The 13,918-nt window shown below is 36.9% G+C and overlaps 1 protein-coding gene across 3 annotated transcripts in view; it reads left to right on the top strand.

The window, feature by feature from the left end:
* Positions 1-13,918, top strand: part of CACNA2D1 (calcium voltage-gated channel auxiliary subunit alpha2delta 1) — a 330,506-nt gene that overhangs the window by 110,206 nt on the left and 206,382 nt on the right. For all 3 annotated transcript variants that reach the window (XM_051772865.1, XM_051772864.1, XM_051772863.1), the window contains exon 3: positions 11,891-11,950. In XM_051772865.1, coding sequence (XP_051628825.1) covers positions 11,891-11,950 — 60 coding nt within the window. The remainder of the gene's footprint in view (positions 1-11,890; positions 11,951-13,918) is intronic.

Raw genomic sequence — 13,918 nt, 5'->3', positions numbered from 1 at the left:
TAGCTTCTCTTTGAATTGTAATTATAAAAAATTATGAGTTGGAAGAAGTTGCCACTTTCTTCTTTTTTGACTTTCTGGGCACTCTGGATGTTGGCTGCCAGCTTTTCCATGGAAAGTTTGTGTCAGAGCACCAGTGGCTTTGCTGGTGCAGCTCCCAGCTAATGCAGTATACACATCAAAATCTAGAGGTTGTTTTCACAGAAACATATGTCTTTTTCCTCAGCATTGAGTCACTTTCCAGCTCAGATAGTAGCGGTTCAACATTTCTGTGCTGCCAATGACCTAAATGGGTTACAAAGTGTAAGACTTCTCAAATCATAATGTTTCATACGTCAGGGAAGTGCCCAGAAGAATCTGCCTTTCCACTTTCAAAATTCATGTTTGCCAGTATTCCTTAAGCATATAGCCCAAATACATTCCATGAAATCCTACAGGAACACTCTGCAGAGTTTAAAAAAATTCTAAACCTTTAACAATCTGCGAGTTTTTCAAGTTTCAGCTCAGGTCTCTTAATATAAGACTCAGATTGTTTTCTGAAAATCATCTCTGCTATCTGGTGTGCCAGTTTAACAGGACTGCAGAATAAACTCTTATCTGTGGGCAGGATCTATGAGTTTTTAAGTGCGACTTGGATCAACTGCAGTCAACTGCATCATACGGAGTGAGCTACATCAAATGTCCAGTTGGGCAAGATACCACCAGATTTTGCTTTAAGATATACTTGACATTCTCGACATGTGTGTTTAGTTTATCTTTTTTTTATAATTATGTCTTAGCTTTTTCTTATTTCTTTCTGCCATTCACAGTTTGATTCTGATGATGGTTTTCAGTAAGTAGCTCTAGCTGGAATAAAAGAAAACACACTTTTTGGAGGGTGCTAAATTTGTTGATATGGTTCAATATATTACCTTTGTAGAATAGAAGCATACGAGACCAAAAAATAGAATAAAATAACACCAAATGTGAAAGTGACATGAGAAAGATGCTTAGGCAATTTTGAGATGGGATAATGCTTCTTGACTGTGTTCTTTGAGCTAGAAGGTGGCAATTAGATTTTCATACAAAGAAAAGTGTGAGACATCCTAATTAAACACCTTTTGGTGGAAGTCATCATACATAACCTAAACTACTTGTAGTAGTTCTCAAATGTGTTGCCTGTGAGGGTAACACTAAAAACATTCTTAATAGATTTTTTTTTCTTTTCCTGAAAATTGGAAGGAAATTATATTTTGGATGTCGATTCAAATATGTACAGTACTCACTAAGTCAATGAAATACATTTTTTAAGCATAGCTATAGGTCATGTACATAATCATAAAAAATGGTTGACAATAACTGAAAGGAAAATACGATGGCTTCACTCAGAGGATAAATCTTATGGACTTAGGTGTTACTAGCACCTAACACTAATGTTTTGTGTGACTTTGATCACATCATGTCATCTTTCCATTTCACTTTCCTTTATGTGAAATACTATTAACAATATTTACATCTAAGTGGATGTGGAAAGTTGTTAAATACTTCTGTAACCATGGTAATGCACATTAATTTTAAAGCTGTAGGTTTTAAGATGAAAAATGGTATTTTTTCACATGTAAGTCCATTTTAGAGATCTTATAGTGCAGAAATATGATTTTAATTGCATACCTTAATCAGGTTGGATTTTTTTTATAATCACAAGAGTGCCCAGAAATGGACTGTGCTGCCTGGAACAAAAAGGTGATAGATTGTCTAGTATATGACATATTTATGAAAAATGATGCTGAAGAGAAATAATAACCAAAACAATGTATGGAAAGGTAAAATATACCATTTTCAGCATTCTCACCTTACATTTTTGGCGACTTTTAATTATGAAGTGTTTTTTACATTACAGTCTGAATTTTCTGTTGGAGAATAAGAACATAGTAAATCCCATGTAAGCCTTTACAGAAAAAGAATTACTAAAGAAGGACATGAATTATTCTTAAAAACTTGACATGACTATGTTTGAAAGTTAAAACTTGAACCTCTCCAGTAAAGAGAGTGTGCTGGGTGTGCAACACTTCTATTAAAAGATATTTGGGAAAGTTTAGAAGCAGCATTTTATTACGTTCTGTGTAATAAGAAAGAATGAAGGCTCTTTGGGTGTCCTGTTACGCCAGGTCAGAGCCAGGCATAGGAGCAGTGATGTGTTTCCAGCATTGCTGTCGTGACTGACACAGGATCTCTGGGAAAACAAAAATCCTTGTTACGGTTTGCCAGGAGAAGGTCATTTCCCTTTGTACTCAGTTTTCTGCAGGACTCACAGTTAAACACTTCTTATTTCTTTTGACTAGAATTACTTCCATTAGGGAAATGTTGCCTGAAAATAGCATGCAATATTAATGTGTCATTTGTTTCTGCTGTTGCCAACAGTAACATTTTTCCTTGGCTCTCACCCCCTGACTGCTGATGAGATCAAGTTGATTATTCAGCAGCTATAGCCCACCACCTGCTCTATTTTTTAACCTGATATGCAAAGCTGTTGAGACACTCATGCCTGGTTAAAGCTACATTTGTTATTCAACTGTAGTTTTAAACAAATATATGTGTGTGTGTATGTGTGCGTGTGTATTTAAGAAGTGGATTAATTTTTTAACAAACTTGTAATAAGTCAAATTCATGATTCCATTTTATTAATCTGAGAACTGAAGATGCTGATTTTTTTTTAAGTTCGCATTTAGGTTCTACCAGTCAAGCTCTATATTTTATTATGAATAAAGTTGCATTGTTCACAGGCCCATTTCTGAAAAGTCTACTGCAGAGTTCAGTGCTATCTCAATCTTATTATAAATCATTAACTACATCAGACTTAATCATTATCACTTATGAATGTGTCTTAATGAAATAAAACATTTCAGTCCTGTTCTGCAGAGATGATAATTAGCTCTGTTCACTCTTGTTACTTCTGAAAATTCTGGGTTTTGCTCTTCTTTCTATAAATACCTATGTAACTCTGAGAGAGATTAATGCTTTTTCTGGTGATGTGGCCAAAAGAGATATTTGCCTATCTCTTCAGTAGAGATTTTAAATTGCCAGCTTTCTGAGCTTCTTTTGGGATTACAACAGCATTACATATAAATACCTTTTGTAGCACAGTGTGAGTAAATCCAGAACTCACTGTACTTCTCTGTGTGTAGTGTTTCCCATGTAGTTGAAATCCACTTCTGTGATTGTAGCAGAAGCTATAATTTTAAACCAAAAAAATGCAGCAAGAAGTATTTTGAATATACAATATTTATTAAATATTGTTATTGAGTTGCAATGAATGTAAATTGATGTAATTTGATATATATTGTTATTAAATTCATATATAACTATAGCATTCTTTGAAATTTTTTGTTCAGTTTGATTGTATGAGACAAAATGCAACTGCTGATGCACTATTTGATTAAAGATAACTTACTTCATGAGTGTTTTTCTTGCATAAGTGATGCCAACCTGTATCAATGTTTTCTTCTCCTTGTCCTTTGCAAGGAGGTATTTGCTTGAATTGTTCTTTTTCCCTACCTTTTTTTTTTTACTGGATGCTTACTGAGGAAATATTAAAGGAGTTCTAAAGCAAGATGAGCTACATATAAGTTATTATTTCTTTTTTTTAAGTAAGAGGAAAATTACCTCGTTGACATTTTAGAACACTTTTTTTGAAGGGAGTTATTTTGATATTACTAAAAATAAATTGATGTAGTTTTCTCCCTGAGTTGCTAGAAACTACCTGAAAGAAACCAGGGTAGCAAGGCATGCCTACTCAATATACATGTCATCTTCTAATCATGCCTGTGAAGTTAGTAGCTCATCTGTGAAGCTTAAAAGAGTTTCCTAAGGCAGGCAGTGAGCTGGAACTGGTGGTGTTATGCAATTTGTGATTTGTCAGAGCAGTTGGCAATTTCAGTCTAATGGTTTCAGCCTGTGTCCTTCACTTTGAGCCTTTTTAAAAACATAACACTAATGTGACTTGCATTTAAGGCATATGAATTATTAGAAAGAAAATGTAATAAGCTCTAAGGGGTTTAAACCTCTGCAAATGAGAAGTATAAATTATATGTTTAAAGAAGTGGTCTTTCACTGTTTCTGTACAGCAATCTAGTAGGATTTCACTGCTACGTGACATCTGCAGGCACATTTGACAGACTATTCCTTAGTCTTCTAATAGTTTTTCTTCATGTCTTTATCTACAGTTCTTTCTATTGTACTCCCTTGTCTACCAAAACATTTTTGGCAATATCAAGCTATCATAATATTGCCCAGCTTCTCAAATCTCTTGAGTCCACACATCCTAGAAATATACTCTGGCTTGGGAACTGAACTGCCTTCCTTCCTCCTTCCCTCTCTCCATAAATATGGAAATGATACTTCTCTACCTTCTGATGAGAATTTCCTACATTCCTTGTTTCTGTTTAATAATAGTGGAACATAATTAATTTGTACACACATACTGCACCATATTAAGTTTTTAAGATATATTATGCAATTGATATTTCATACCTCGTGTACTGGACTTGGTGGTTCAGTAACAAAAGACAATTTTTTGCACCCTCTGTTCTTCATTGTGGCTGTATTTGAACTGTTCTGTTCTCTGGTACTCAGAAAGGTGCCCTCCAGCAATGACTTTGCACCTGTGATTAAATTTACTGCTCACGTAAAGTTGCTTTTCATTTTACGATTATGGACATTAGAGACCAAGCTGAGGTGAAACCTCAGCCTAAGTTTTCAGAAAGCTACAAACTGGTACTTGGCCCCCTGCAACTTCCATAGGCTGTGCACTCACCTAAGTGCATATACAGCTATACCACTTTTCCAGAAGTTTAAATGTGTGGGGTTTAGCTTATTTATTTAGTTATTTAGTTATTTATTCTCCACTGATCACTTTCAATGCTGTATATAGGTCCAGCTCTTCTGTGATTTGTTTTCAGGATCGAAACAAAGGCTGTTTGATAATAACTGTACATTTGACTACTGCTGAAGAATCTTAGATTCTTACTAAAACTTAACTGAGAATCCTAATACAGTATAAGATATTTGAAAGACACTTTCAGCACTCTTTTAGAAGTACTGCCACTATGTCACTTTTGCCTTCTCTGTTCGTTAATTTGCTAGCATTAGCTAAATTCTTAAATCCACACAGTAAGAGAAAGGAAGAAATAGAACACTTTCTAGTTCATGTTTTAGAGAAGGGCTGTTTTTACGTAGTGGAGAAGTGTTACTGTGACAAATGTTCCTTTGGTTTTATCTTTCTTCACTTTTCCTATAAGATAGTTTTGTCAGACAGGTGATTGCACATGACATTTTAGATGTCAAAAGCATATGCGTGATGTATTCATTTAGGGCCTCCCAATTTCAGTTTTCCCTGTTAAAATAAATATCATTAGTTATGTCAGGAAGCATTAACTTCACCTGCAATATTGTAATCTCAAGTACTCTAGGCCAGATCCAATTTCCCATTGATTTCTGATCTTATTTAGACCAGTGGCTTGATTTGCTTTGGAACTGGAAAACTACGAGAAGAGTAAAATTTCTCTGTAGAGAATCAGCCTTATTTTTCCTTCTTTCATCTAATTAAACAATAGGAATAAAGATTGTCTTGAATCATAATGTTTTTCATTATGGCTTGTAACAGATACAGAAATCCTTTAAAGCCCTGTCTTCTAAATATGTGAAAGGTGATAATAAATTTTTTCCATTAGGTTTCTTTTTAGCCAACATGACAACCTTGTGTAGGATATGAGGTCAGCTTTTTAGAAAAACTGATTAAGAAGGTCTGAAATAAAATTACTGTTCATATGAATAAAGCAGAAATGACTTGAAATGCATTAGACAAGCACACAAAATGGAAAGAAATTTTCTGCTTATTGTTTAATTGCAGTTGAGTTTCGTAGTCTACAGCTGAATTAGAAAAAATTAAATCTAGCATTTTATGCTGTTTTTAATTGTTTGTAAAGTGGAAGAAAAAGCTTGAGATGTGATTTTGAGTTGCGGTCCAAGCTCTTTGAAAAGTTGTGCTAATTCCTGATTGTCTTAAATTATATATACACTTAGGCCAGTAATTTATATGAAAAGTGCTTTGGTAGGACATCTGTGCTCACTTTTGGGCTGATGGCCTTCCAGTTTACAGTTATTTGTTAAAATGACACTCTCTTGAGACAAACTGGGTGATCTTTTTATACAATAGGGTAATTCATGGGTATTTGGATAATTCGTTACCAAGAATTCCTATGAAAATATAGCACATGCCATGCACATAAAGACAGTAGAATCAAGGCAGAAGAGAACAGTTCTAATTTGGTTCAATATGGAAAGTAACAGCTTACTGAGATGAAAATGCAATCTTTTAGAATTTGTTGATCTGTTTTAAACCTATAGTGAAATAGTCTTCCACTGGCACTTCAGACACCTTATCTGAGTCTTACAAAATCTCTTCCTCATCCTGTAATTCATATGCAATTCATAATCAACTATGGAAGAACAATATTTTTGTTTCAGATACATATGTGAAAACTGTGTCTGAAACCACTTTTACACATACTCCTTATGACTTTTATGCTGTTCATGCAAGAAAAGGATTTTATAATCAGTGTTTGAATTTCATTGTGTGTTCTACATTGTTCTGTTTAAGCTTGATATTGATATATTCTCCCTGGGTATTTATATTCTTAAAATGACCTAAAAAAATGCATGGATTTGGTGTTTTAGAAAACTTGTGAGGCTACTGATATCTAATAACTCTAAGCTTACACATTTTATAATAGCTTAATATATAAAGAAGTAGTTGAATATTATTTTCAAAGAAAATACTTAAAGGAGAGTGTGAAGCACAGAGAAAGAGATTTATTTCATTGTACTGAATATAATTGTAATTGGGCCATTTGCTGACAGAATCCTGTGCTGGCTAGAAGAGATAAAAATATGACATATACGCAAAAAATTGAAGACTGGAAGATGAATAGGCCTTCTAGGGAGTTGATCTTTACTGATCAGATAAAGATTCTTCAGGTGTCTCTCTTGCAGTCTGTGCTGCATCAAAGGCTGCCTTTCAGAGATGGTAAAGTGCACTTGGAAACGGGGGACAAGACCTTCTAAAATGGACAGTTTGGGATTGATGGCAGCTGGGCTTTGGGTCTTTATTTTTGCTGTTTTGCTTTTCTGTTATTTTTGTGTATGTAATCTTTTGTAATCCCTTTAAAAGTTAAAGAAAGGTTCATAGGCTGATGGAGTGAATAACAACACTTGCATCTTATCTATGTTTCCAGTAGCTGCTTTCCTTTAAAGGTAACTCTTCTCTTTGAAAGATTTAAGGAAATCTAGTAGAAGGTAACAGGTAACTCTTGACTACTTTCAAAGTTTGATTTAAAATACTTTTTTGTGGGCAGTGACTATCTTTCAAGGGATATTTTTTTTTATTGATGAGCTAAGTATTCTGAAAATTCCTGAAAATAATACACCCTGCACACTGTTTAGAAAATTAGAGAGCAGTTCTTATTAATAAAAAATTAAAAAAAGGTAAAATTAAAAAAAATAAAGAGATAGATGTAATTGTTTAATCTAGGAAAATTATTAAACAAACGCTTATTTAATCACAGTGTTTTCGATCACCTCGAATTTGACATCAGCTACTGTGTCAATCACACTGGCTAAATCTGGCATCAGCTCTTTTGATCCCTTACTTAGAAGCACCATGTCACAGCTGCCAGACATCCTACAAAGGCACATGAATAGCTGCTACAGCATTCTGTTAGCCTTTGCAGCCTTCTCTTCCTGGTCGCAATTTCTCAATTTATCTACTACTTCAGAGTAGATTCACTGCCATAGTCTGAGAATCTGTGTTCTCCAGCAGACTGTACAAAGTAGGGTTCTTTAAGCCAGAATGTTTCTGTTACATCTTGGTTTTGTTCCTTTTTCCCTTTTTGGTGTTGTTTTGGTTTTGATGCTCTGTATCCAAAAAGATGATGTTAAATAGAGCTTCGTTCAAGGCATGAAAACATCTCACAGCTTTCATCTTCACAGCACACAATACACAGGCACAGAGGAAGAAATGATTAAAAGCTAATATGCAGAAATATTGTTTCTCATGTTTGTTTTAAGCCATTCCTTCTTATTTTCTTACACTTAAAAATTTGAATTCCAGTATTTTAGTATTTGCTGGAGAAACCTGTAGGGACCTGCAGTGGGTCATGGTGTTAAAGAAGCTGTTGCCATATTAAACCCTCATTGTAACGAGAGGGAGAATGGGAAGTGCCAGGTGTCAGCTGGCTGTTGTGCAGCTTCTCTGTTGGTGTTCTCCAGAGACACTTCCATCAAAACAGGGAAGGCCAGACCTGACATTTGCATACCTCAGAAGGAAGCAGGCACGATTTCTTTGCGAGATGGGAAATTAATCCTCCCTTGTGTCACAATAAAGGGCACAGGTAACTTGAGTTTGCTTAACCATCTGGCTGTTTTTAACCCCGGAGTCTTGATGTCTTACTCTGACTTGTAACAAAGCTCTGTATGTGGTAGGGTGAATTCTCAGTTATTTGGCTCCATGTTGCTGTAGTAGCAATGTTCTCCCTGCACAGAAATTAAAAGCTTCTGAAAACACCTTAGCTTCATTATACATATCTATATCTGTCTATATCTATTTAAATTTTATACTCTTATCTTTCCTAAAAATATATGGTATTGCACAGGATAGAGTGATATGGGGTTTTGCATATGCAGACTTCGTATCAGCAACACCTGTATCTTAAAACACTCATTTCTTGAAAATTAAATCCCTGCCTGATCTGTGTCCTTGTAATAGCCTGCACATCAGTGTTGCTAAGGAGTGTTCTGCTGGAGACGAGCTCGGTAATCAGGTTACTGTAGTAGACTGATCTCTGAGTTGATTTTGTATGGTTTTTCCATATACAACTTACATGGTTGTAGAATCCCAGGATTGTTCTGATGCAGTAATAGAAAGTGAAAATACAATATTTATCCCCATTTTGAGAGATCAGATATCTTTTTCTTGCGACCACTCAACTTACAGATTTACTCTAGTCCTGGCTAACAGCCATTCTACTAACTACTAATAACTTGTGTAGCATTTATAGTTGTTGATCAAATGATGACCTGTTTCATGGAAAACAATACTGGGGTTGTTATTAAGTTGGATAGACTTTAATTGTGTCTCAGATATAGGGTACTAGGAAGTACATTCTAAATGTACATTCCAGCTAAATTGTTGGATACATTGCAGCTAAAATTTTGAAAAATTTATCTAATAGCTGGAACAAAAAAAAATAAATTGATTGTTAGGCAATAGAGCAAAATGCAGTAATGCAAATGCAATAGAGCAAATGCATTAAGCTGTGATGAAGAAATCAAAAAGGTATCTCATCCTCTTGCTGGAGCCTGGGTGCATAGGCTTGTGGTCATGTATACTTCCAGAAGGGTGTTGGCTTTGGCTTTCTAGGAGTCAAGGAACAGCTGCTTTCTCATGGGTTATTATTTTTTCTAAACTGGTTGCTTGTACTTTTGTATGCGCTCGAGTATGTTTAACAGAGCTCTGTACACATACCCAAATGACAGCTGCTCATTTTGGGAGCTATTTTAAGGTATAAAGGGTGTAGATCTTGCATGTAGTGTTATTTTAAAAGGTTGCTTAGGCAGTTAGGATGGGTTCTAACTTAAACTTGACTGGAAAATTCTTAAGGAGAATAAGAATACAATATCTCTTTTGTGAGAAATATTTTCTTTCCACATTTGAGACGACAATAAACATCCCAAAACAACTTCTTTTTTTTTAAAATTTGCTTTAAGCATTTTCATTTGATAGTGCAGATATGCTGAGGAATCTACCAACAGAACTGAGGAATTTCAAGCTTGGCAACAGTTTTTCCATGCAAAATTCCTAGTAATATTAATGGTCAGTATATATTTTTCTTCATAATTGATCTATTAGTTAGTGCATTTGGGTTCTCTGCTGTCATTTGTGATTATCTAGGTACCTTAAGGCAATGAAGAGGAGTGTGAGGGAAATCTGAGGGCAGGGTTAACTGCAGCTATTTACACTTGCAGTAAGTGTTATATCTTGCTTAGCTGCAGTCTGGTGAAATATGACTTAATCAACTTGAACTCATCAGAGGATATACAAATTTAGATGCAGAACTGGCTAGATTAAGTGAAGAAATTAGAAGGAAAAAGTTATTCTAATGTATTACAAAAAACGTGAAAATACCGTAGATGCTTATGCAGTTCAAAAGTTGCTTTTTCCCACTGTAATGCATGAAGTTAGGGGTTTTTTTCATTAATGTGGTACTTAGTTCCTATGGAGGGACTTCCAGAGGGCAATGCCTGTAAAATGCTCATACCTTTCTGTTAGCTAAGAATTATTTGAATTGACAATAAAACAATGATTGGGGACACATTTTGTGGGAGCACAGGGGTTTGTTGAGGTTTTTCTGTTTTTATACAAAGATTACAAACCTGAAAAAAGGAAAAGACTGTAACTTCTGCTTTCTGAAATGTATCATCCTGGTAGTTGTTAAGAGTGGGGAAAAGGACTGCCCTCAGGGGATCAGGTAATACAGCAGTCTGGGATGGGTCTGAGGTGAGGTTCTGACCTTTCCATCTCTGTGGTTCTGGCTTATATGAACTTTCTGGTCATATTCCTTTTGGTTGCTAGCAAGAACTGACAAGGTGACTCAACTGAAAATGTGACTTACACCACGAGTTCATTTTGTGCAGGAATTGGTCTGAATATTAGAAGGATCATCAAACTTACTGTGCACATATTGTTACACAGTAAAGAGTTTGCATCCTGACTTATCTGGTGGATATAGTCAGTCTATGTCTGTTACAAAGGGACCATGACTCCCTAAAAAACAATTTTTTGGTTTTTTTGGGGGAGGGCTGTAAAATAATTTAGTTATAAAAGTGAGTCACTCAACAGTTAGAACATGGCTGATTCCACATGAACTACATTCACATCAGGTAGTTGCTTCTTCAGAGTGAGCTGGCTTGCTTTCGGGATCGGTGCTTGCCTCCAGGGCTGTTGGCATGGGGAATGCTGTATGCAGCTCAGCTGGAGAACACACATTACCTTGGCAACTTCTATATGCAAAATTATAGTAAACTTCTCATGAGCATGTCCAAAAAACTTTTTTTTTTCAAAGGCTTCAGATGTTGTATAAGGAGGAACATGTCATCCAACCCAATGGTTGTGTCTGTACAAGAGATTGATTTGAAAAAGCATCATATATTTATTCTTGTGCACTGTGCTTTGCTTCCTGTGGGGTTTAAGTGGACAGACTGGATTTCATTCAAATTAATGTAAATTGGAAAAATGCCCTCTGGGAGCATGCCTGTTATTCTCCAGCTGCTAATTCAATCCATAAGACCGGACTCCAGCTAGCCCAAATTACTGAGTTTTTATGGGTCCCTAATAATCACTGGGCTGTCAGTAGTTTCTATAATTGAAGCTAAGTGATATAATGGAGAAATAAATACCCATAATGCAGTGTTTTAAGATTCTAATAAGTACCTGTCATTGGATGGTAGATTAAATTAATATATATAAGGCAAGGTGGTGTGTGTAAGGAGAAAGTATTTCCAACTGGATATCAGTGGATTTTGAACTTAACTAGAACTTCTTAAATGATATTGGAGTGGGTCTTAAGTTTTATAACTCATGATTATAGTACTTCAATAAGCAAATAATACAGAAAATAACATTTTTGAAGTAAGGTGGTGCACCTTTTCGAAATACACACCATTTTCAAGTAAGTGCAAAAAAAGTAGATATTTATAATTTATACAGAGAAAAAATAGGAAAAAATTAAAAAAGAAAGACTTTGCTCTGTGAAGAATCAGTAAAGACTAAAATTTATGCCTTCTTTCTCTTCGTCTTCAGCGTCTTGCTAAAGAAGCAGAGAAGTACCAAGCATCACATCAGTGGAGGGACGAGTTTGGGGTAAGTTTCAGTTTCTCTCCTTCTAAACTTAATGGATCTTTCATCTTTGAAATGTTAACTATATTCTTAAAAATATGTTGTTTGTATATCCGCTATATAATGGACATTTTATTTAATTCTGCAAACAGAGTCTCAGTCAGGGTAACTAGAGAGTAAAGTGAACTTTTCCCTCCAGAAGCTCATAGGGAGCTTCACAAACCCAGGGATGTAGCTCGAAGTTGTTGTCATGGTTTGAGATAGCCCCAAAATCCAATTCCCTAGCTCCATTCCCCCTCCCACATCTCAACCTAATGTGAGATGGGTTTTTCCAGACAAAACACACCAGACTCAAAGTGGGGGAAAGGGAATATATTACAATGACTGTACAAATAAATACCATATCACCTTATACACACGATCACAAACTATCTCTACCATGACATATGTATTTACAGTGGATCAGATCTCTTCTCTCCTCCAAATAAAAGTCCAGGAGGGAAAGAAGGGCAGATCCCTTCCAGTCCTTAAGCAGCAGCATCTTCTGAGGCAGCAGTCTGTCTGTCTTCTCCACATGCCGCAGCTGATAGCTGGCTTTCTGCCAGCACTCACGAGGGAGGTATCCAAGCCTCTCTCTTGGCCCCATCGCCTCCAACCGAGGGGTCTTCCGTGGGCTTTGTAACCCCAGACAAGGTCGTATCACCACGTCATAGCACGAAGACACAGGGGGGTCTTCGTGACGGTCTGGTATCTCCAGGAGACTCAGCTCCTTGCAGGGCCTCTGTGCCCTGCCTCTCAGGCTGCCACCATGGCAGCAGTGCAAGGGGGGGGAGCCAAGGTCAACTCCCCCCGCATTCCTCTGGCCGTCCCGGTCCAGCTACGGGACACTCTGAGCTTCTCAGCTCCTCTCACTCTCCGGTGCTGCATGTCTAAAACTCTTCTCCTTGATAGGAGTCCATCTACTCCTCCTTTCTCGGAGGGATCTCAAAGGAGTTTTGGGGGCTGGTACAGTCTTACCCCCAGAACTCTGTCTCTCAGGCTGCTGGCTCTCTTTCTCCCGACTCTCCTTCCAGGAGTCCTTTCTCTGGTGCTGCATGTTGCTTCTGCTGCTCCTTCAGTTCAGGTGTTATCTCCTGGCTCTCTGCCACCGTTTCTCTGGTCAGCGCTGGCTGCTGCTCTGCGCCCATGGAGAAAACATCTCCTGGCATAACTACAGGCACCTAGCCCAGCTTTATGCTGTTCCAGGTCCCTGCAGCCCCCCAGCCAGGGGCTGGGAGGCCAAAGCCCCCCTGTGGGGCTCAGAGCCCCTACCTCGTGGCTCTACAACATGGCCACCTCTCCTGAACAACAACCAAACCACAACTCATCTCTTCCGGTGAGACTGTGGGATGTTGACATTTTTGCAGGAGCGCCCATTGGACAGAACTCCAAAACTACCAGGGGTTTCCACCCCTCGGGGTCTACCACTTTTCTAGCCTCTGGGGGAAAACAAAATCTAAACCACGACAGTGGTACACAAGTCATCTGTTTGTTTTGACACACAAGGAATGATTACAGAGAAGAAATCTGAGTGATGGTTGCTATCAGTTAAAAGTGTGCTGCTCTAAACACTGAAACAGAATCGTAGAAAAGATTTTTACTAATTGTCTTTTGCTTATGTGGAGGCAAAAAAAAAGCAGGAAGACGTTTAATACAAGAGGGTTTGGTTATCTACTAGACTTGGGAGTCATAGACTATTTTTTAGAATCCCTTTCTGTACTTTAATAACCATCTCTTCAATATTCTAGTATAGCTGAAAGAGCTCCTAACCTGGTCAAACAATAAATTATCGTCTTTAGTCATTTCAGACTTTAATGAAAAACAAGTGACATGAGTGTAAAATATACATTTATTTTTTATTACCAATCAAGCCAAATTAATATTGTGCTGCATGATTATAAGTCTCTTAATTTTAGGCTATGGTTCCCTGCTAAGTGTCAGTTATTTACTATG

The sequence above is a fragment of the Manacus candei genome, unplaced genomic scaffold (genome assembly GCF_025592945.1).
Source record: "Manacus candei isolate 608988 ecotype Guabito, Panama unplaced genomic scaffold, ASM2559294v1 h1tg000160l, whole genome shotgun sequence".
NCBI lineage: Eukaryota > Metazoa > Chordata > Aves > Passeriformes > Pipridae > Manacus > Manacus candei.
This window is presented reverse-complemented; position numbering and strand designations above follow the sequence as displayed.